Source organism: Mirounga angustirostris, unplaced genomic scaffold, assembly GCF_029215605.1.
Source record: "Mirounga angustirostris isolate CCGP_5_RB_7025 unplaced genomic scaffold, mMirAng1.0.hap1 SCAF_11, whole genome shotgun sequence".
Classification (NCBI taxonomy): Eukaryota; Metazoa; Chordata; class Mammalia; order Carnivora; family Phocidae; genus Mirounga; species Mirounga angustirostris.
The window spans coordinates 7,054,379-7,075,891 of record NW_026991719.1 but is presented as its reverse complement, the minus strand read 5'-3'; the positions used below and the strand labels follow the sequence as shown (position 1 = coordinate 7,075,891).

General features: G+C 48.2%; 1 protein-coding gene and 1 long non-coding RNA gene across 6 annotated transcripts in view; one reads left to right on the top strand and one right to left on the bottom strand.

Moving 5' to 3' along the window:
• The window catches only part of CLCN4 (chloride voltage-gated channel 4), a 69,759-nt gene extending 56,324 nt beyond the window's left edge, over positions 1 to 13,435 (bottom strand). For both annotated transcript variants that reach the window (XM_064573725.1, XM_045874368.3), the window contains exons 1-2: positions 13,216 to 13,435; positions 11,757 to 12,029 (exon numbers count right to left, since the gene is read on the bottom strand). In XM_064573725.1, the coding sequence (XP_064429795.1) occupies positions 11,757 to 11,770 (14 nt within the window). In that variant the 5' untranslated portion in view covers positions 11,771 to 12,029; positions 13,216 to 13,435. The remainder of the gene's footprint in view (positions 1 to 11,756; positions 12,030 to 13,215) is intronic.
• Positions 13,053 to 20,135, top strand: LOC123844208 (uncharacterized). Of its 4 annotated transcripts, none has more exons than XR_010406029.1 (4): positions 13,053 to 13,202; positions 14,111 to 14,273; positions 17,342 to 17,505; positions 19,207 to 20,135. It is a non-coding gene; the product is annotated as an uncharacterized LOC123844208 (long non-coding RNA). The 4 variants fall into 4 exon arrangements; XR_006790725.3 differs by lacking the exon at positions 13,053 to 13,202 and adding an exon at positions 13,427 to 13,510; XR_010406028.1 differs by lacking the exon at positions 13,053 to 13,202 and adding an exon at positions 13,462 to 13,704.
• The last annotated feature ends 1,378 nt before the right edge of the window (positions 20,136 to 21,513 follow it).

Here is a 21,513-nt window from a genome sequence, read left to right as displayed (position 1 = left end):
GATGCGGGGCTCCATCCCAGGACCCCGGGATCATGACCTGAGCCGAAGGCAGACGCTTCACCGGCCGAGCCCCCCCAGCGCCCCTGGTTGGATCCTTCCGGCTTGAGATCTCTCTCAGGAGGTTGTGGTCAAGCTGTCAGCTACGGCTGCAGCTATCTGAAAAGGCTTGATGGGGTCAAGAGGACCCACTTACAAGTTGGCTCCCAGACAGGGCTAGCAAGTCGGTGCTCGCTGCTGCTGGGAAGCCTCAGGTCCGCTCCCTCCTGCATCTCGGCAAGACTGCTAGAGTGTCCTTAGGACGCGGCAGTTGGCTTCCTCCAAAGCAGCTGATCCGAGGGAACAAGGAGGAGGCAGTAGAGTGTCCTGTGACCCAGCCGTGGAAGGCCTCCGGCGTCACTTGCACGGTCCCCTGCTGGCCGCACAGGTCAGCCCCGAGTGACCAGTGTGGGAGGAGACCGCATGCGGGCCTGAGCACCAGGAGACGGGGTCACTGGGGCCCACTTTGGAGGCTGGCTCCCACATCAGTCAAAGCTTTTCATCTCACCTCTCCACCTTGCTGGAAACCACACCAATTTCAAATTCATTTGAGATCACGGACTCTGGCTTTTTAAAATGCAGACACCTTTAGATGAGGGGCCATGATTCATTCACTCCTTCCAGCCGATGCTCCAGACTGGGCTCCCCAGAGGCACTGACAGAGGAGCCCCCTGGTGGCCATGTGGCGAGGGGCCAAGGGCCACAGGTCCAATAAAGAGTCCCAAAGAGAGGGAAGCTCAGAGTCGAAGGATAGGCAGAAAGACTGAAAATTAACCTTTGCCTGGAGCCCAAAGAGACAGGGGAGGGCCTCCTCCTCCTCCTCCTCCTCCCCGCCTCCTCCTTCCCTCCAATCTTCCTCCTTCCTCCTTGGCCTGCCTCCAAGCTCCCAGCACATCGCACTCCTTCAGTTCCAGCTTGGCTTCCACAGGACTGGGGAGCTGGTGTGGGACCGTGACCCTCCCTCCATGGCATGCCTCCGAGGGCCCCAGGGCCACACAGCTATTTGTCACGATTGGGAACACAGCCTGCGTGTTGGAAAGGGGATGAGGCCAACTGCATGCGGCCTCAAGTGACACAATAGACTCAGTGTTCTCACGTCCCCACCGCAGAGGCAGGGAGGGGAGGCCTGAGTCTCTGTGTTCCTGGTGTCACGCGCCAAGGAATGAGAGTCTCCCCAGAGACTCCTCCTCACACTAAGAACTTTTTTTTTTTTTTAAGATTTTATTTATTTGACAGAGAGAGACACAGCGAGAGAGGGAACACAAGCAGGGGGAGTGGGGGAGGGAGAAGCAGGCTTCCCGCGGAGCAGGGAGCCCGATGCGGGGCTCGATCCCAGGACCCCGGGACCATGACCTGAGCCGAAGGCAGATGCTTAACGACTAAGCCACCCAGGCGCCCCAAGAACAACTTTTTATAGGACTCCGTGTGCCAGGCACCATTTTTAGCACTTCACATATACTCAGTCGCTCGGGCTCTTGACATTCTCTGCATTAAATACTGTCACCCTCAGGCCCACGCCACAGATAAGCAAACTGAGGCAGAGGAGAGGTTCGGTCACAGGTTCAGGTCGCACGGAAGCTGAGTGGGGAGCCAGATTCGAGCCCAGGCCCCAAGGGCCCTTCCTCCCCAACAGCCTAGCAGGCCTTGGTCCTCTCCAGACCTGAGAGCTACCTGCCTCCATTGACAGGGCACTGCTGGCCGCTCCTCGCCTCGACTGTGCGGAGCTCATGCGGACCTACCGTGAAGGCAAAGGCGCCGGGCTGCCCTCTGACCTCTGAAAATGCTGCCATGCCAGTCCCCTCGGGCTGCCCGAACAAAGGGCCCCAGACATGTCCTGTGCCACAGCTCTGGGGCCAGAAGTCGGAGACCAAAGGGACGGCAGGGTCGCTTCCTTCCGAGGGCGCCGAGGGAGAACCTGTCCCGGCCTGTCCTGGGCTTGTAGAGGGTGGTCTTCTCCCCACGTCCCTTCCCGCTGCCTTCTCTCCGTGCCTTCCTCTTCTTACCAGGACCGCGGCCATGCTGGAGGACAGCGACCTTAATGACCTCATTTCAACTTGATTACCTCTATACAGACCCTATTTCCAAAGAAGGTTGCCCTCGGAGGTCCCGGTGGGACCCCAGCGTATGAATTCTGAGGGCCACGATTCAGCTGCTGAAGACAGTGCTGGTGGGAAAGAGCACTCTGGGTCCCTCCCGCTCCGGGGACCTCTTCAGACGGAACTTCCACTGACCCTTTCCTCCACAACAACCCATTTTCTGCTTATGTGGGGTATAAATAAAATTTAAACAGACACTCGAGATCTCTGTAAAGGCTAAATGCAGGCGGTCCTCGAACGCGGCTTTGGGGTGTTCCTCCTGGAGCTCTCAGAACAAGGCCACCGGGTGGCTTACCTGGGTTACCAAGGTGAGGGCTGACCCGTGGTCCATTCGAAGGTTCTGGGCAAAAGGAGTGCTGGTGGAAGGCATGACTAAGCAAAGAGGGAAAACAGCTCGTCTGTCCCCTTTGCGGTCGGCCCTCCTATCTACTCCCCACAAAGCCCTCCCAACCAAGCAGTGCCGCCAAGGGGTACAAGGGAGGGAGGAAAAATGTTTCACAGTGAGCCCGAAGGGAAACGAAGAGCCAAGAGGCAGGGCAACAGAGCCGGCCCACAGGGAGACAGGTGAGAACTGCCGGGCGAGCACAGTGGGGGCAGCCCCGGCCCCGAGAAAGGAGCCGGCAGGTGCCGGGCCGCCGGGCAAGGGGCGGACTTCCCAAGCGGATGAACAGAACGCGGCAGGTGCGTGCGATTCTCCCTCCGGCCAAACCCCACGCCGCCCGGGGCCTCCGAGCCGCTGCTTACGGCAGCGGGCCCGACACCATCCCCAGAAGGTCAAGGGCCTCCATGGGACTTCAGGAGGGCTCACAGTCCCCTCGGACAGTGAAGGCTCGGGTCTCAAACTTCCAATGCAACCGACGACCAGGCTCTCTGCTCTCAAGAACGGCACCAAGACCTGCCCGACAGCAAGCAAGAGCCTCGGCGAGCGAGCTGCGGTGTGAGTCTGTCCGGAGGGAAGGACAGGCAACAGAGTGCTGCGAAGTAAGTCAGAGGCCTGGGCCAGCTCATGTGGTCACCCAGGTCACTGTTCACCCGGCCACCATCCCAGCCTCCTCACCGGCCACCCCGCTTTCTCTCTTGCGCACCTCTGACTCTTCTTACGACAGCCAGAGTCACCCTTTCAAATGCAAGTCCCCGCGTGCCACTCCCACAGCCGAAAGCATCCAGCAGCTTTCCGGCACACTGAGAATAATCCAGGATGGGTGCCCCTCCTGCCATGTCCCTGCATGGTCGGCCCCGGCCACCCCTCAGGGCACCTTTCCCACCATGTGATCTCTGGGCTGCTCTTCTCTGGACATGCCGACCTCCTTGCTGTTCTTCAAATGCCTTGCCTCGGGCCCTTTGCACTGGCTGTTCCCCTGAACACTCAGGGCCTAGAAAAATCCGGGCCTAGACACATGGCAGGGATCCAACAAATATTCGCTGAACAAGGAAGTAAATGAGGGAGTGAATGCATGAATGAATACTGAGGCTCATGTCTTATGGAAACATCTTTGCAGCCAGATATGAAAGCAGACATATCATAGGATTCCTATGTGTATGAAGTTCAAGAACAGGCAAAAGTAAACTGTGCTGACACAAATCAGACTAGTGGCTGCCTCTGCCAGAGGGTTTGGCTAAAGGAGGGTGAGATGGGGCCCTCTGGGGGTGCTGGGAATATTCTCTGTCAAAACCACCTGAATTAAAAAATCCATGCATTTTGCTCCACGCAAATTACCTCCCAATAAAGCAAACCAACAAAGCACTATATACATTCTAGAGATGGGTGTATTTGCACATTTTCAGAAACCATATCCCACGCAAGTTAGCAGCAGCTACCTTTGGGAGGAGGCCCCGGGGACTGGGAATGCGAAGAAAGCTTCGATTTCTTTCCATAACTTTGATCCTGCCGGAAACTCTCACTAGCTGTATGTAACACGGAAAACAAGACATTCAAAAATACTTCTCACGATCTGTGAAGGAAACCCACTCCTGCCCTTAGAAAGGGAAGTTTATCTCCGCCATCCACTGAAAGAGCGGTTAAGCAGCCGTTTGATAACAAGGTCTCCCCACAGCCTGCACGGCAGCACCTGCTGAGGGAGAGTGGGGGGGCAGACTGTCCCCCAACATCTGCCCCCACGGGTGACGGGAAAACGGATAAGCCTCGCCGCGAACTAACACCGCTTGATCTGGCTCGGGAGGTTGGAGGGGTGGAGGAGAGGTGGTGTGCGGGGAGCCTCCGCACCAGCAGGCCTCAGGTGGGGTCTCGGGTCCTTTGGGGGCACCCGGAGCTCAGGTTAAAAATGCTCCCGCTGGGCCTCACCCCCAGACCTACTCAGTCAGAATCCCCACATGTCCCAGAGTCCACATTTCTTTTCTTTTTTTAAAAGATTTTATTTATTAATTTTATTTATTTATTTTTGAGAGAGAGTGTGCAAGTGGTGGGAGGGGCAGAGGGAGAGAGAGAATCTCAAGCAGACTCCACACTGAGCGTGGAGCCCAACGCAGAGCTCGATCTCACGACTCTGAGATCATAACCTGAGTCGAAACCAAGAGTTGGATGCTTAACCGACTGAGCCACCCAGGCGCCGCCCCCTTTTCTGTCTTGTTAAAAAAAACTTTTTATTACGAACATTTTCAAATACACAGAACATTATCCAGAAGAGTCCAATGAGTAACACCAATCAAATTCAGTAAGTGTTCCCATTTGGCCATATTTGCCTCACCTTCTGCTCTCCCCGTTTAACTGAACCATTTACAAATAAATTATTTATCTAGAACAGTGGTTTTCATAGTGTGATCTAGGGATACCTTGGGGTCCCCAAGACCCTTTAGGGGATCCATGCTGTCAAAAATATTTTTATAGGGACACCTGGGTGGCTCAGTTGGTTAAGCATAGTGTCTTCTTCGGCTCAGGTCATGATCCTGGAGTCCTGGGATCGAGTACCGTAAGGGCTCCCTGCTCAGCAGGAGCCTGCTTTTCCCTCTGTCCCTCACCCCCCTCTCTCTCTCTCAAATAAATAAATAAAATCTTTAAAAAAATTTTTTTAATATTTTTATAATAATCTTAAATTGTTATTTGCCCTTTTCTCATTCTCATTCTCTTCTGAGTGTCCAGTAGAATTTTCCAGAGGCTACAGATTGAATGTAGAAGCAGGGATGAGAATTCATTTGTCTTGTGTCCAGCCATACATTAAAGAGATCTCCAAAAATGTTTTTAAAAAGTTTCAGTAGGGGCGCCTGGGTGGCTCAGTTGGTTAAGCGACTGCCTTCGGCTCAGGTCATGATCCTGGAGTCCTGGGATCGAGTCCCGCATCGGGCTCCCTGCTCGGCAGGGAGCCTGCTTCTCCCTCTGACCCTCCCCCCTCTCATGTGCTCTCTCTCTCTCATTCTCTCTGTCTCAAATAAATAAATAAAATCTTAAAAAAAAAAAAAGTTTCAGTAACTTGTCGCCATCATGACACTTCATCCCTAAATACTTCAGTGTGCATCACCAAAAATAAATAAATAAGACTCTTGTACATACTCACGTGTTAGCTATCTATTGCTGTATAACAAATTCCCCCAAAACATGGCAGCAGAAAACACATGCATTATTTCACTGAATCTGTGTCAGGAATCCCGGAATGGCTTAGCTGGATGCCTACCACCCCACAAGATTATCACATCTAATGAAACTTCCAGTAGTTTCCTTATATCATCTAACAGCTGGTCACATAAAAATAACCCCAGGCGTCCCCAAGTGCCTATTACAGATGTTCGTTCAGGCCAGGGCCCAATCAGGGGCTACAAGTTACATCTCGTTGTTGTCACGGACTGAATGTGTCCTCCCAAAATTCGTCTGTTGAAACCGACCCCCTAATGGGATGGTATTTGGAGACGGGGCCTCTGGGAGGTGATCAGGTCCTGAAGGTGGAGCCCTGGGGATGGGACGAGTGCCCTATAAAAGAGACCCCAGAGGGCGCCTGGGTGGCTCAGTTGGTTGGGCGACTGCCTTCGGCTCAGGTCATGATCCCAGCGTCCCGGGATCGAGTCCCGCATCGGGCTCCCTGCTCGGCAGGGAGTCTGCTTCTCCCTCTGGCCCTCCTCCCTCTCATGCTCTCTCTATCTCATTCTCTCTCTCAAATAAATAAATAAAATCTTTAAAAAAAAAAAAAAAAAAGAGAGACCCCAGAGAACTAGCTATTCAGTCTCTTCCTGCCACGTGAGGAGGTGAGGAGAAGGTGGCTGTCTGCGACCCAGAAGAGGGACCTCACCGGAAGCCAACCGTGCCAGCCTCCAGTGCTGTGAGAAATCATGGGCTGCTGGGGATGAGCCCCCTAGTCTCTGGTCTCTGTCGCAGCAACAGAGGGGACTGGGACACTTTCTCAGTCTCTTAAGTCTCATATCATGGTGAATACCCTCCTTTTTCAATCTTCTTTCACGAATTGGACTTGCTGCAGAGACGGGGCCAGAAGGCCCAGCAAGGGTGCCAAGCCCCCTGAGCCACACGGGAGCGGGGGGCCGGCTCCGGGACAGGCTGAGCGGAGACCCGGCCGCCCAGCCGCCCGCAAAGCAGCTCTCTCGCACTGCAGGCCAAACCGCCCGCCGAGACCGATTTTTAGGGGGCCTGGAAGAGTGAGGGCGAAGGCTGACGGCAAGGGAAAGGGGGGAGGGGGGACGGGCACAGCGCGGTCCCAGCCCGGGGGACGGGGGTCTCCCGGCCATTCTAAGCCTCCCGCGGCCACCCGCGCTGCACACGGCCCACACCTTGCCATGCTACTGCCATCACTGCTTCCTGTCTCTTGGGAGTCTTCCAGCTTGCAGCCCCTCTGACATCCCTCCGATCCCCCCTCGAAGGCCAAGGAAGCAGCAGGACCAGCAAGTACCGGGGGCCCCAAGTCATGGACGCAGCAACTGCTCCAAGAGGGGAAGTGATGCAGACGAAGCCGCCCTCCGGGGTCAGAGCCAGACCTGCCCGGGGCGGAGCGGGGAGGCGGGTGGCGTCGGGTGGCGTCGGGTGGCGCGGGCAGTGGGCGTCGGCCTCCTGATGCTACTAGCTACCCGGGGCGCCACCACCAGCTTCTCACCGCGGTCGCTGCCGGCACCACCTCTGCGCCACGCTGCCCGCCCCCTCGTGCGGCTACGGAGGGGACTGGGCCGGGCGGCCCCTCTCCCTGGCACTCTCCTGTCTGCCCAGCTGGCTTCCCAGTCACAACTGGCGCACAAACAGGCCTCCCCTTTCGGACCGAAGCCACTTCTGGAACCCCACAGCGTCTAAAAAAGCTTTCGCGTTGTATCTTCCGATATACAGATGCGATGAAAGGGCATCGGATCTCTCATCAAGGGCTTAGCATCAAACAAATGATAGGAAAATGAATTCTAGAATACTGAAGCCAGAAGAACTTTTAGAGATCATCCAGATCAGTGGTTCTCGACCAGGGGCAATGCTCCCTACCCCAGGGGGAGAGGTGGCAGCATCTAGAGACATTCTGGTTGTCACGGCTTTATTCAGCCCCAAAGGTCAACAGCGGAGAAACCCTGATCTAAATTTCTTGGTTACTTTGAGGAAGAGACAATTAAGGCCCAAAGACACAAAGTAACGTGCCCAAGGTTACACAGTCCGGAAGCCAGAGTAGAATCCAGGTCTCTACATCCAACTCTATCACCCGTTCTGCTCTGTCTAGGGCTGGATGAGGGAGACGGAAGGAAGGGACCCAAGGATCTTAATCCCTGTGGCCAACCTGAACCAAATGAAGGAAACTGCAATAAACAAATTGCTGAATTACTGCAACAACACATCAGGGTGTCCAAACTTTGTAAGAAATGCCATATACAAAATTACACCAGATACAAAAATTAATTCGAAATTAAGATTAAAGACTTGAACATTAGACCTGACACCATAAAACTCCTAGAAGAAAACCTAGGCGATAAGCTCCTTGACATAGGTCTTGGCGATGATTTTTGGAATCTGACACCAAAAGTCAAAGAAACAAAAGCAAAAATAAGTAAGTGGGACTACATCATATTAAAAAGCTCCACACAGCAAAAGAATTCATCTACAGAATGAAAAGGCAACCTACTGAATGGGAGAAGACATTTGCAAAGCATCTATCTGATAAGAAGCTAATATCCAAAATATAACGGATACAATTCAACAGAAAAAAAAATCTGATCAAAAAATGGGCAGAAGATCTAAATAGACATTGTTCCAAGTAGACAGGCAGATGGCCAACAGGCACATGAAAAGATGATCAGCATCACTAATCACCAGGGAAATGCAAATGAAAGCCACAACTAAATAACACCGCACACCTATTAGAATGGCTATTAACAAAAGGACCAGAAATAACAAGCGTTGGCAAGGCTGTAGAGAAAAGGGACCCCTCGTGCACTGTTGGTAGGAATGAAAATTAGTGCCCCCACTGTGGAAGACAGTACGGAGGCTCCTCAAAAAAACTAAAAATAGAACTACCATACGACCCAGCAATTCCACTTCTGGGTATTTATCAGAAGGAAACAAAAACACTAACTCAAAAAGACATTCACACCGCTATGTTCATTGCAGCATTATTTACAACAGCCAAGGCATGGAAACCACCTAAGTGTCTGTCGATGGATGAATGGATAAAGAAACTGTGGTATATATTTACAGTGGAATATTATTCGGCCATAAGAAAAAATGGGGGTGCCTGGGCGGCTCAGTCATTAAGCGTCTGCCTTTGGCTCAGGTCATGATCCCAGGGTCCTGGGATCGAGCCCCGCATCGGGCTCCCCCGCTTTGCGGGAAGCCTGCTTCTCCCTTCCCCACTCCCCCTTGTGCTTGTGTTCCCTCTCTCGCTGTGTCTCTGTCAAATAAATAAATAAAATCTTAAAAAAAAAAAAAAAGAATGAATGAAAGCTTGCTATTTGCAACATGGATGGACCTCGAGGGCATTATGCTAAGGGGAAGTAAGGCAGGCAGACAGAGAAAGTCAAATACTGTAGGATCCCTCTTATATGTGGAATCGAAGGGGGAAAAAAGCTCACAGAGAACAGACTGGTGGTTGCCAAAGGCAGGGGGGTAGGGGGTGGGAGAAATAAAAATTTTTTTAATTGAAGCTTCAAGCATGGTTGGATCCAGGAACTTGAAAATGATTAATGAAAAATGAAGCTCAGTTACCAGCTAGGTAATGAAAATTGCTAGCTAGCTCCTTGAGAATGATTTCAGCCTGAAACGTGCTGCCAAATCCGGTTCATCCCTGACTCCTCCACCAGCGGGAACCCACCAGCGGGAACCGCAGAGGCCCCGCCGATGGTTTAACCCCCTCTGGGGTGAGCAAGGTGGCTCTCCCAGGCCTTCAGGACGTGTGCAACTGCAAAACATTGACCGATTTCTTAAACGGTAACTAAATACTCCCAGTACCACGCCCAGTGCTGGAGATGGAGGAATGAACAATACATACACAAATCCCAGGCTTCCTGGACCTCATATTCTAGCAGGGAGAAACAGACTCAAAACACAATAAATAAGTAAATTACTAAAAAATTTAAAAAGAAGAAAAAACCACAATGAGATACCATAACTACCTACCAGAATGGTTAAAATTTTTTTAAAAACTGACAATAACCAAGGGGCTGGCAGGGAATAATTTACATACGATAAGACTCATTCACTTAAAAAAAATAAACACGAAGGGATAACCCCTACATACCTACGAGCATGGCTAATGGCTAAAATTAAAAACAAAACAAAACCAAGGTGCTGGCAAGGATCCTGAGCAACTGAAATTCTCATACATTGCTGGCAGAAATGCAAAATGGTACACCCACCTTGGAAAATAGCTTGGCATTTTCTTATATAAGCACAATTTTTTTTTTAAGATTTTATTTATCTATTTGACAGAGAGAGACACAGCGAGAGAGGGAACACAGCAGAGGGAGTGGGAGAGGGAGAAGCAGGCTTCCCGCTGAGCAGGGAGCCCGACTTGGGGCTTGATCCCAGGACCCTGGGACCCTGACCTGAGCCGAAGGCAGACGCTTAACGACTGAGCCACCCAGGCGCCCCTATAAGCACAATTTTTAAAAAGACTACAGAAGCAAAGACACAGCTGTAGAGATAGAAACATGAATGTATGGATATATAAATATATAGGCGTGGATATGGACAAAGGATAGGATTTTGACATTTGAATCTCTAGGCTGAAGTATATGCAAGACTACGTCCCAATATCTTGCCAGCTCATTTTCTGACATAGCATGAATTTCACAGAAACATTATTTTGATTTTAGCAAAATCAAAGGTAAGTCTCACTGACTTCACCCCATCCCCATTTTTCTTTGCTGACTTCACCCGATCTCCATGCCCGTTTTTCTTTAAACAGGGCTCACATCCTCTTTTCTCCTTGATGTCTTCTGAATGGCAATCTTATAAAGTTCTAAGTTGGAAGAGAATTCCCCATTGTTTTTATAGCTTCTCCTTACTCTGAAATAAATAATCAGAGCAAATCAATTGAAATTTGGTTAGAAAATAAAACAGAGAGAGGAAGTCTATAATCCCCTTCTTAGAGCCAAAGCTATCTGGGCTGCTTGACAGTAAGCCCACCGCCAAGGGGAAAAGAATAAAAAACCTTTACAGTACCAACTAAAATAGCACTGCTTTTTAACACTGTCCTCCAACAGCTGCTGGGGAATCAAATTATTCATGGTGTGAGTTCCAGTACAATTTACTGCCACCCAACTTCCAGAGGGGTCATGTTTTACAGATTCTCCTCCTAAGGGTGCCCACCCATGTCTCCGCCTCAGGCCCTATTTGAACCAGAGAAAGGAATGTAAACAGGTCAGAACGCTTAACAGAGTCCATTAAACGCCCCCCCACCGGCCAGAACTGAAAAGTCACCTGACCCCCCTCCATCTGCCGCTGAGTCATCAAGCCCCTTCTTCCAGCAGGCTAATTATTCAAAACGGAAATGAAAAAAAAACACTGAGAATTCTTCGGTTTGGGTGTTCATCTCCACCCCACCCCCTTCTAAAAACCATTTTGTTCTTCAGAGATGTAGCTGATTCGCTCTTACACTCGCAGTTAATCTTCGGAGGTTGCATTTTATTTTCTTGGATACTGTTATTTTCCAATCTACTTAAAACACCTGGAGGGGGGAAAAATGCATTTCTGACATATCCCCTTTAAACGCCGGAACCTTGCAAAATAATGCAAAACGATTTATATTGCACATTTAGCTCTTTAAATTGCTAACCAGTAGGTTTCCATTCCATTCAGAGCAAAGCAGCTTTTGCTTTACAAGAAATCAGGCTAAATACTGAGGACAAACCCCTGGAAGGAGAATTAGTAAACGTGTCCTTATTTAAGAAGCCCAATGACAGCTAGAAAACAGTTGACGGTTATCTTTGACAAGCCCCTTTCTCTCTTCATTCCAGATTTTTTTTCTCTCCCGAGCAAGAGGCCCCGGTCTTCCCGTCCGGCCCCTGCGCGCTTTCCCGGATGGGCATGCCAAGCTCGAAGTCACGCGTGGGCCTGCAACCCCCCCGCACCCCCGGCAGCCCCGCCTGGTGCATGCAGCAGCCGCAGCGGCCAAAGACCCCCACTTTCGCTTTCTGGGGCGTCGACGGGCCGCAGGCCTGCAGACCCGGGCTGCGCCGGCAGAGTGAGCGCCGCGCGTCCCTTACCTGCAGTGCCGCATGGCGCATCCCCGCCGCCCACCTGCACAGCATCCTAGAGCATCCTTTCTTCGGCGCGACGGCTGCGAGCGCGGTGACGTCACCGGAGGCGGGCCCCACGCCGCCACGTGACGCCCTCGGGGCGAGGCGGGGAGGGGGTGGGGGCCGAGGAAGACCCTGGAAGTCCCCGGAGGTGAGGAGCAAGTGGCCGGGAAGCCCCGCTCCCGCCTCGCTTCTGGGCCGTGTGCCTGAACGTGCGCAGCTTTCCCGGCCTTTCACCGACTGTGGGAAACAAGCAGCACACAGAAGGAGAAATCCAAATGATTACAGGCTCCAAGCATGTAATAGGATTTCAAAAGAGTTAGCAATAAAGGGATTAGTAATGAAAGGGAACAATTTAGTGTTTTATTTTTTAAAAGTCTTTATCCAAGGCAACGGAGAAATATATTTTGTGCACATCAAAATGACAGTTAAAATATAAAGTGCATGGAAATACTTAGCACAGAGGGTCAGTGTTTTAAATCATTTATCAAATATATATATCAAATACATACTTTATTTTGAAGCATATTCATTATGGAATATTATGCTAATTGCACTGATGAATAATGCTTTTATTTACTCTCAGTAGCTACACTCTAATATTAACTTGCATTTGCCACAGGGAAAAAAAAGGGATACCACATATTCATACTACTTACTGGAATATTTGCTGACTTAAAATAAAGCACTATTGCGTGAGCATGGTTGTACTTGTGTGTTTTCTTAAACCTTCTGGCAAGGAATCTGATCTCTCAGACATGAAAGAGTTAATTCACAATAACTCATTATTTCACGCTTTTTAATTTTTATCACATTCTGCAGAAGTGAGTCATGTTACTATTACAGAAAATATGCACGATGTCACCATTTTTCATTCACAACTGAAACAGCCTTGCCTAGAAAGCCTTAGAAAATTCCAAGAGTGATCATGTAAACCTGAAATGGCATATTTCAAACTTAAGCAGTGAACCCATTAAGTTTTCTTCTGCCAAACCATATAAACGGTTTTGAAATGTGAAAGGACAAAAGCAGAAACTGGTCTTACTTGTATTCCCGTTTCAGATACTAGTTTACTTTCCATAAAGTTTAAGTCACAATTTTAACATTGCCTCACCTCCTACCCTCGAAAGGGATGTGAAATGGATGGTTTTATAAGCAGGCAAGAGTTACCTACTTGCTATTTACTCCAGCCGCTTTGGTGTCCTTCTATATTTAACCCGGGCCCTTTTGCCACCATTCCCTCCAGACTAACCAAACCTCCCTTCAGAGGGTCAGCCTCTTAATTTGGGACATATATATGGGCCCTTGCCCCTCACAACGATCTATTATTTTCTGCACCGGGTTTTAAAACCCAACAATGTGGCCGGTCTTGTGGTTTTCTAGTCACTCCTCTGAAGCTGGTTTTTCCAGGTGGTAAGTAACTTACCTTTTGCCTTCTGGTTCCGGAGATCCAAAAATAAATAAAACGCTAGCGCAGTCCCCCGCTCCCGTGGGTGGAGGGTCTAACGGAGACAGAATGTGACAGGCTCCCTTTCCTGCCCCAGGCAAATGTCGATTTCATCCTCGGGCGCCCGGGGCGGCCCCACCCCCACCCCCACCCCCCGCGGAGCCGGGCTGGGCGGTCACGTGCTGGGCCCAGCCACTCCGTCCGGCCCAGCCGGCTGGGTCACCTCCGGGCCCTGGAGGCCCGCCACGCCGATCTCGTTCGCCTCCTACGCTCGGTGCGTTCCCGGCCAGAGGGGAACCTAGCGGCCGCGACAGCGACGCCCTGCCCCGAGAGGCCCGGCTGCGCCGGCTACTGCGACAGGGAGGCCCGACTCCCCGGGCGGTGGGGAGGGCGGGGGTCTCTAAGATGGCCTCCTGCGGTCTGGAATGACTTGCTCGGTGGTGGTGCGGCTGGGCAGAAATGATTCGAGTAAAGGCAGCTTCCTCGTTGTGGGGCGGTTTTTTGGTCTTGTTTTGTTTTGTTTCTTGCCGATAGGTTGGTTTCGCCTTCTCTTTCGGAGGGGATTGCTCAAGTGTGAAGAACATTACAGCAGACAGGCGGTTCAGGAAAGGCCTAAAACGGCCATGTCATTTTGAACAGAATGACATAACTTCTGCCAAAGGTTCAAAATAGCCAGAAGAAAACCAAAGGAATCACTGAAGTAGCAGTCAGTAAAAAATTACTGTGCGGGCCCCAGAAAGTTTGCGGACCGGGAGCATTCAAACCAAAACATGGAATGAGGCTCAGGGGTGCGTGGTTTAACGCAGCTTATCCAGTGACAAAGCTGTGACTGTTTATTCTTCACAGTGATGAGTTACAATATTATAATTTTCAGTGCTTACCAGTCATATCAACTTCGGGAAGCAGTTCAAGTTTTGCTTGTCATTTCCGGAGACACGAGCAAGAAACGACCAGGTCCAGTTAGCCTTGCAGGATAAGCCACATTAAGCTTCGCCAGCATGACCAAACTGCTTCTGTCTGCTCAGGGACACTTCAAGGTTGGTCTCCCTTTGTTTCTAAAGTTTAACAATTTCCCCCCCCTTTGGGTCAGAGCTCAGCAGGCTCAGAGTATGACCAGCCATTATGGCCGTTATTCTCCGCTACCACGGTTGGTGACTAGTCAGGCTGGAAGATGACACATTTACTGTTTCCATTAGTTGAGTCATCAGGCCAGAGGGCCGTGTAGTCACCATCTTCATCATTCATGTGGTTATTGTTGATTTCATCCAGTTGCCTGCTCTTGATGGATGCCATCTGGCATGTGATTGGCTGCCAACAGGCATTTAAAAGCTTCGAGAGTATACAATGCGCTAGAAAGGTCAATATGATGATTGTAGGGAAAACAATAGCCAAGCATTGAAAACTTCCGCAGAGCAGAGATACCCAGGAGCCAAGGTTTAACCGACCAAATAATCCAATGGGTTGTAATCAGATTCGGATTTTACTTTACTAAGTCAATCTACCAAAAAAAATTTTAAGTTATTTACGTAGGCATAACATGATGTATTAGCAAACACGTATCCTCACGATGACCCGAGGCAGGATGAACTTGAGAATGTTGTATTTCAGGAAGTGGTTACGCATGGGCTTCGGCATCTATATGATGTGAGCAATCAGGTAATTTAATAAGAGGCAATTCTATGGAAACAAAAGAAAAACAAAGATTAATAGTTCAAGCAAATTAGAAATTCCGTCTTCTGAGTTTGGAGAGCAGTCAGTTGAGAAGATTTCTAAAAGTCGGATTCTAAGTATCTTTAGATAGAGTGCAAGCAGTGCAGTCAAGCAATCAGATTTTCCTGTTTGCAGTGTGAATGTCCCCGGTGATCTTTCCGAGTGGCCGCACAGCAGCAGGTACAAAGATTGTCTGCACATGGGCTGCTGGGATTTCTTTGAAGTTTATATCAAGTTGTCCAGTTTCAGCTTGCATGGCTTCGGGGTGGGGGGTGGGGGAAGGCAGGTTTAATTTCATAGTGATGCCAAGTGAAAATAGTGGGAGAAAATTGGAAATGCTAGTCTGGAGAGTTTTAGCCAAATATTGGAGGAAGCTAGAACTTGGGATCCAGTCCAGTTTACAAGTAGAAAATAAACCTCAGAGATGATCAACAGCACTAGGATCTAATATCCACAGGGGTGTATCACTGAAACATAAATTTCTCTCCATAATCATTTCCATTTCCATCAAAGACAACCATGGCGAGACTAATTTGTTTTGCAAATTAAGTTGACTTTTAATAAGCTTGGCCTGATTAGTTATATAAGTGCAGCAGGAATAGTGATTGATCATGTTCTTTCAGATCCTTTTAAATCTGCAAACAAAACATTAAAGAACCAGCAGTATTTTAAAGGAAGTCATAAAAATTCTAATCATCTTCATTAATTCATTTGGTCTCCTGTAATTAATTCTTGTTGATCTCGATCTTTTGTTAGTTGGATGAATTCATCACTTTCATGGAAAAGTGTAACACCAGTTCCAGTACACCAGTTCCGTGTTATGATCTTAAAGTCATCAGAAACCTGTATTCTACAGAGTACTTTGTGTGGGGGGGTCTTTTTCGAGAATCTCCTCAAAGATAAAGCATTTTTGCAGGAACATTTTTGCAAAAGCATCAGAATAAAACAGTAACTATCTGCAAATGGTAAAAGGCTTAAAAATTGGCAATGGTTAAAGATCAGATGAGAAGTCATTATAATGCAATTGACAAGAAAATTTGGTTATTTCTCTGATAGACCATATTTTAAGACAATAGCTGGAATTATGACTGATAACACTGTGTCAGTACATCAGATCCCCATGAACTTCATATACTTTCTGGAACGTTTATATTAATAACTTCCGTATAAATATTTCCTAAAGAAAGTTTAGCATGGCTTCTTATTTGAAAATGCTTCCCATGAAATTTAACATACCATTAAAAAGTTAGTTGGAAAAAAAACTTAGCTTTTTACATAAAGAAGACAATTTGCTTAAGTAACCTGATGAAGACAAAACACAGAATCTTTGTTTTCTAGGCAGATTACATGAAAGGTAAAGAAAAACCTTTGTTTGCAATTTCTTATTAAGAGCAGACCAATAATTTAAGAACACTTTTTCCTTTTAACAGAGAGAAAACCAAATTCTAATTGTGCACCACTGCGCTTTTGATATTAAAATTCTTCCTTTTTTCTTTTTAATTTAAATAAATCCATTTTAATCTCAGTCTGCTTAGCCACACATAAGATTCCTTCCTCAAGATCCCTTTTCCACAAGCCTTCTACAACTTTCTGTATCCATTTGGGTTTTGTCCTTTTTTCTTTCTTATTCTGGAACAATGATTTTCCTTTAGGATGAAATTACTTTCTTTTTTCCCCCCTTACAAAAATGCATCTCCACCCCTCATACCTTCTTTTACCCAAAACACGCCTCCTCCTTTTCATATGCAGTCCCTTTCTTTCATCCTTATTATCTCTAGTAGTTTTGTAAAACCAAAACCAAAACAAACAAACAAAAAAACTAAAAGCAAGCAAACAAAGCCCTCTTTTTTCTGACAACTTCCACTTTATTAGTTCAAATGTTATTTTCTCGATTTCAAAAACTTACAAAGCTTATCTAGGAAAGAAATGGCCCAAGGCTGGCGCTAAGGAATAATCACAGATGTACTCAGGGAGGACGGCACAGTCGCCTCTGCACCACGTTCAGTGAATATACATCCCTCCTGTGTAATACACTTAAAATAAACCGTCTGCTTTTTGTAAATTACAGCATGAGATTCACTCGTGTCTCCAGGCTCATGCTGACATTGCTCTGTGAGCCTGCCGATGAGACGACAGGCAGGGCAACAGGATCCCCACATTATTGCTGAAGGCGCTTGCTCTAAGCTGAGCAGACAGAATAAAAATTCGAAAGATGGAACAGCAAGGTCCAAACTGATGGCACAGCTGTAAATAGCTGGGAAGCCGCCATCAGAATTCGCAGCCTTGCAAGCAGTTACAGGAAATGGGGGAAGTGCTTTTAAATAATTTTTTTCTTCTTTCCCCCCCTTCTGTTCTTTTTCTCCTTTCCTTTTTCTTTTTTTCCTTTTTTCCCAAGGGTGGTGTTTCTTGCACTGGCCTTTTCAGCTGGCCACACAGGCCATTCCATTGCTCTATTTCCTGTGGTAGAAGAGCCGAGGCTTTCGAACACGTTGGATCATTCCACAGCAAGAAAGAGAGTGTATATTACGGCCCAGCACCTACTTACACCGATAAAACCATGTAAGTAACTGAAATGGAAGTTGTATCAACTGACACGTATTTCTCCTATTTTGAGTATATGCCATGCAGGCACTCTCTTTTGCACTTGATGAAATTATCCTTTTATCTATATGCAGATAATAAATCCATCTATAAATGATAGATAAAATTGAAGAGACGTAGTATCCATTTATCTAGATAGATGTAGATCATACGTGTATTTTCGATTTAAATAAATGCTAATGCTCACTCCCCAAGGGTCTGGGAGCCCAGTCTGAGAAACAGGAAGTTCCAGTAAATCCTCCCACAGCAGGAAGAAGCTCGCCTGGGAGCCCCGTTGCATCTCACCCTGCACTGGGGCGCCTGTGCTCCCCGCTCCCCAGAACCGAGCAGGGCTTGTGCGCAGTTAGCTTACGCTTCTTGTTCCAAGTGCTCTTACTCTCTTTTCGGTTCATTTTTGCTGCGGCAGCCCTTCTCCCAACTTTTTAAACTATTGGTAATTTTTGCTTTCCAGGGAAAACTGGGAGGCAGGCCACCGTGACCTGTCTATCATAGATCAGCATCCTGTGGTAGATTAGCAAACTGATAAATACATTTCAAAATTATTGGAAGTCTATTCTTTCTTACAATAATTTTTTTCCATGTGGCATAAAACATGGTTATCAATAGACCCACATATTAGTTTCTCTCTGTAAAAATTAAAAAACCAAAAGTAGATAAACTTATGTTTCACATTTAATGTTCATCTTATTTGGAAATGAGTTAGATGTTCACTGAATAGCCATCATTTCATTTAACGTAGCATAAACTTTGCCCTTATTTATACTTGTTTAAATTGTTTCTTTTTTTAAGATTTTATTTTTATTTATTTATTTTTTAATTTTATTTGTTTATCTGAGAGAGACACAGACAGAGATGGAGACAGAGAGCAGGAGCTGAAGGAGAGGGAGAAGCAGACTCCCTGCTGAGCAGGGAGCCCAATGTGGGACTCCATCCCAGGATCCTGGGATCATGACCTGAGCCAAAGACAGACGCTTAACCAACTGAGCCGCCCAGGTGCCCCAAGATTTTATTTTTAAGTGATCTCTACACCCGATATGGGGCTCAAACTCACAACCCCGAGATAGAGTTGCACCCTCTACCCCCTGAGCCAGCCAGCACCCCCCCTAAATTACTTCTTTTTAACAATGATGCTTGGATTAGACATCAAATAGTTAACTGTTTTCTTAGTTATTTTTTTGTTGACAAATTTTGGAGACGTGCTTGCTTCTATTAAACCAACGAATTTGAATTAATTTTTATTTATCAAAGATTATCGCAGATCGTGTGAACTTGAAAAAATGTTTGGGTTACTTTCTACGTTTCTGAGAGTATACTTGATTTATATAAACAAATTTCTTTAAGCCAATTAAAATAGAGTTCTTTACAAATTAGTTTTGGCAATACCATCCAGAGGTAGAAAAATATCACACGTCTATAATGTACATACACAGACATACAGATAACCTGACACACAGAGCTCTTCCAGCTTGTGTTTTAAAAAGTTTAGCCGTGTCTCAGATACAAAACTCAAAAAAACTAGATCCAAACTGTGTTTCTGGCACATGCACTAAGTTAAGGTTACATGGTCAGATGACCAAAGTTTTTACGAAAGATTTGTATTTGCATGCTACATGCAAGGATCCTTCCAGAACTGTTTTTTGAGGTCATTTTGTCTTTTAGAAGCTTCTCGGCCTCTCTCTCCATCCGGTCTCCTGGTTTGTGAGATGAGACTTTCGGCCCCGGGAATCTCTGGGATACCTTCCATGGCCAGCCCTCTACGATTCTAACAGCGAAGGACGTTTCATCTGCCGGAATAGTCTCTCCCCCACCCCTCCTGTATTTTAGGGTCCCTGTGAAACGGTGCACGCCGTATCTCTCAAGCTCACTGCCTAGAAAGGGGGCCCAGTCAGCCCAGCGTGCGTGAGACGCTGGAAGGAGCCGGGGCGCATCTCGGCGTGGGGCAGGGGCACTCCGAGGCCAGAAGGGGTGATGCAGGTGCAAGAGGAGGGCCAGTTCGCCCCTCCTTCGGGGTTCAGGACGGGTCGGTGCACACGGGAGACGAGCAGGACGGTGCCCCCCGGGCTTCTCGGGGGCGAGACGAGAGCCAGCGTGCTCCCCGTGCTGCCACGGGACGGACACCGGCTCCGCGCGGGTTTGCGGTTCGTGTCAAGCAGGCACAGGGAACTGCGTCCTTGCTCACGATGGGCTGCACGGCAGGCTGCCCCCAAACAGGCCACTTTGGCCTATTGACTGTTTTGAACTTAGTTGCATGAGAAGCAGCGGGCGCAAGGACTCTCTGACCTCCTTTGTGCCCTGGAAGGAAGCAGGACCGAAGTGTCCCCCGTGAAGGTCCCCGTCCTGTCCCGGGAGGAAGGGAGACAGCCTTCTTGCCAGCGATGGGCACGTCAAGGCCGAGAAGGCTGTGTAAGCAAACCGGCTACTTCTTCGCTGCTTCGCTACCCCAAGCCCCAGCTTCTGTCAGTTCTTCACAGATTCATGGTTTCTTTGTCTGAAAGGTGTAAAAGCTGCTAGCTTGGCTCACTTCTTGGAGTCTCCTATTTCTATGGGCTCCCATACGTACACAATTAAATTTGTTTTTCTCCTGTTAACCTGTCTTCTGCCGATTTCATTATTAGACCAGCCAAAGAACCCAGAGGGAAAAGTTTTCTGCCTCTACAATGTACTATATTTTTATCTACATGAACACCTTTATGCATGAACGTAGGAAACAATTTGGTAGCCAATCCAGTAAAGTCTCAACCAACACTGGAATTTCACTGGCTAGCGGGATTAGGGGTGTTTCACATTTTTCTTCCTTTTAGCTTACTTACACGTCCTAATTTTTCTACCATTACTGTGTATTACTTTTGTAACAAGAAACAGTTATTGCTTGTTTTCTCGAAAGCACTATAGTAGACACGATGCTCATGGAATAAACAATTTTGGCTGCCTTTTAATGCAGATTTCATTACTCGAAGATTCTCACATCTTAACTGCAAAACCCCGAGGGAACAATTCCTAGTCATCCTAGATTATTCCGCTCATAAAAATCTTCAGGAAAGAAGATGCCAGCCCAAAACTGGTGGTAATGTTTAATCGTCCGCTGGTCAGTCTCAATTTCTCTTCCATAGAAATTCCTTTCTTACTCTGCTCCGTGTGGAGATAGAAAGCTGGTCCTTACCAGCCTTCACGAAAACAATTCTCCAAATACTTGTGTAGCAACCTTCGAGCGTCTATCTTCTTCACAGATTGCTACTTTGTATCCCTTTGCATCCTTGACATTTTCCCTCCGGATCTGCCGCTGGGCCATTTTGGCCGCCCCCGCCCTGGGAGAGCAGCGCTACCGGCACCTAGTGGCGAGAGGCTGGAGGTGCGGCTCGACCGCCCAGGGCGCGCAGGGCGGCGCCGCGGAGAAGGTGCAGAGCTGGGGGAACCCTGGCTCGAAATTCCTTATCAAGTATGATCTGATGCCCAAAAGGTTCCGTTTCCCAGCCATTTTTTAGAGTTCACCATTGTAGGGGCGCCTGGGGGGCTCAGTCGGTGAAGCTTCTGCCTTCGGCTCAGGTCGTGATCCTGGGGTCCTGGCACCGAGCCCCGCATGGGGCTCCCTGCCCAGTGCGGAGCCTGCTTCTCCCTCTGCCTGCCTCTCTCTCTCACACACAAATAAATAAATAAAATCTTAAAAAAAAAAAAAAAAAGAGGGAAAAGTGACTGGTGTAGACTCTAAGAACACGCAATCCAGCCCCTGCCAGGCATTCTGAGCTGTGGTCGTAGACCCCGGCGGGCACCCGAAAGCTGCAAATGTGGGCCACGTTACCCGACATCCATCGAAAGGGGTAACCTTGAATGATGTGACAAACCACAGCTTTAAAAGCCCTCTGCGCTTTTGCAACAGAGCTGTTGTCAGGGAAGTTGTCGCTGTGGGAAGCCTGAGAGGAGACCCGGTGTAGCACTAAGGGCTCAGAATCCTTGCTTCCCCTGAGAACT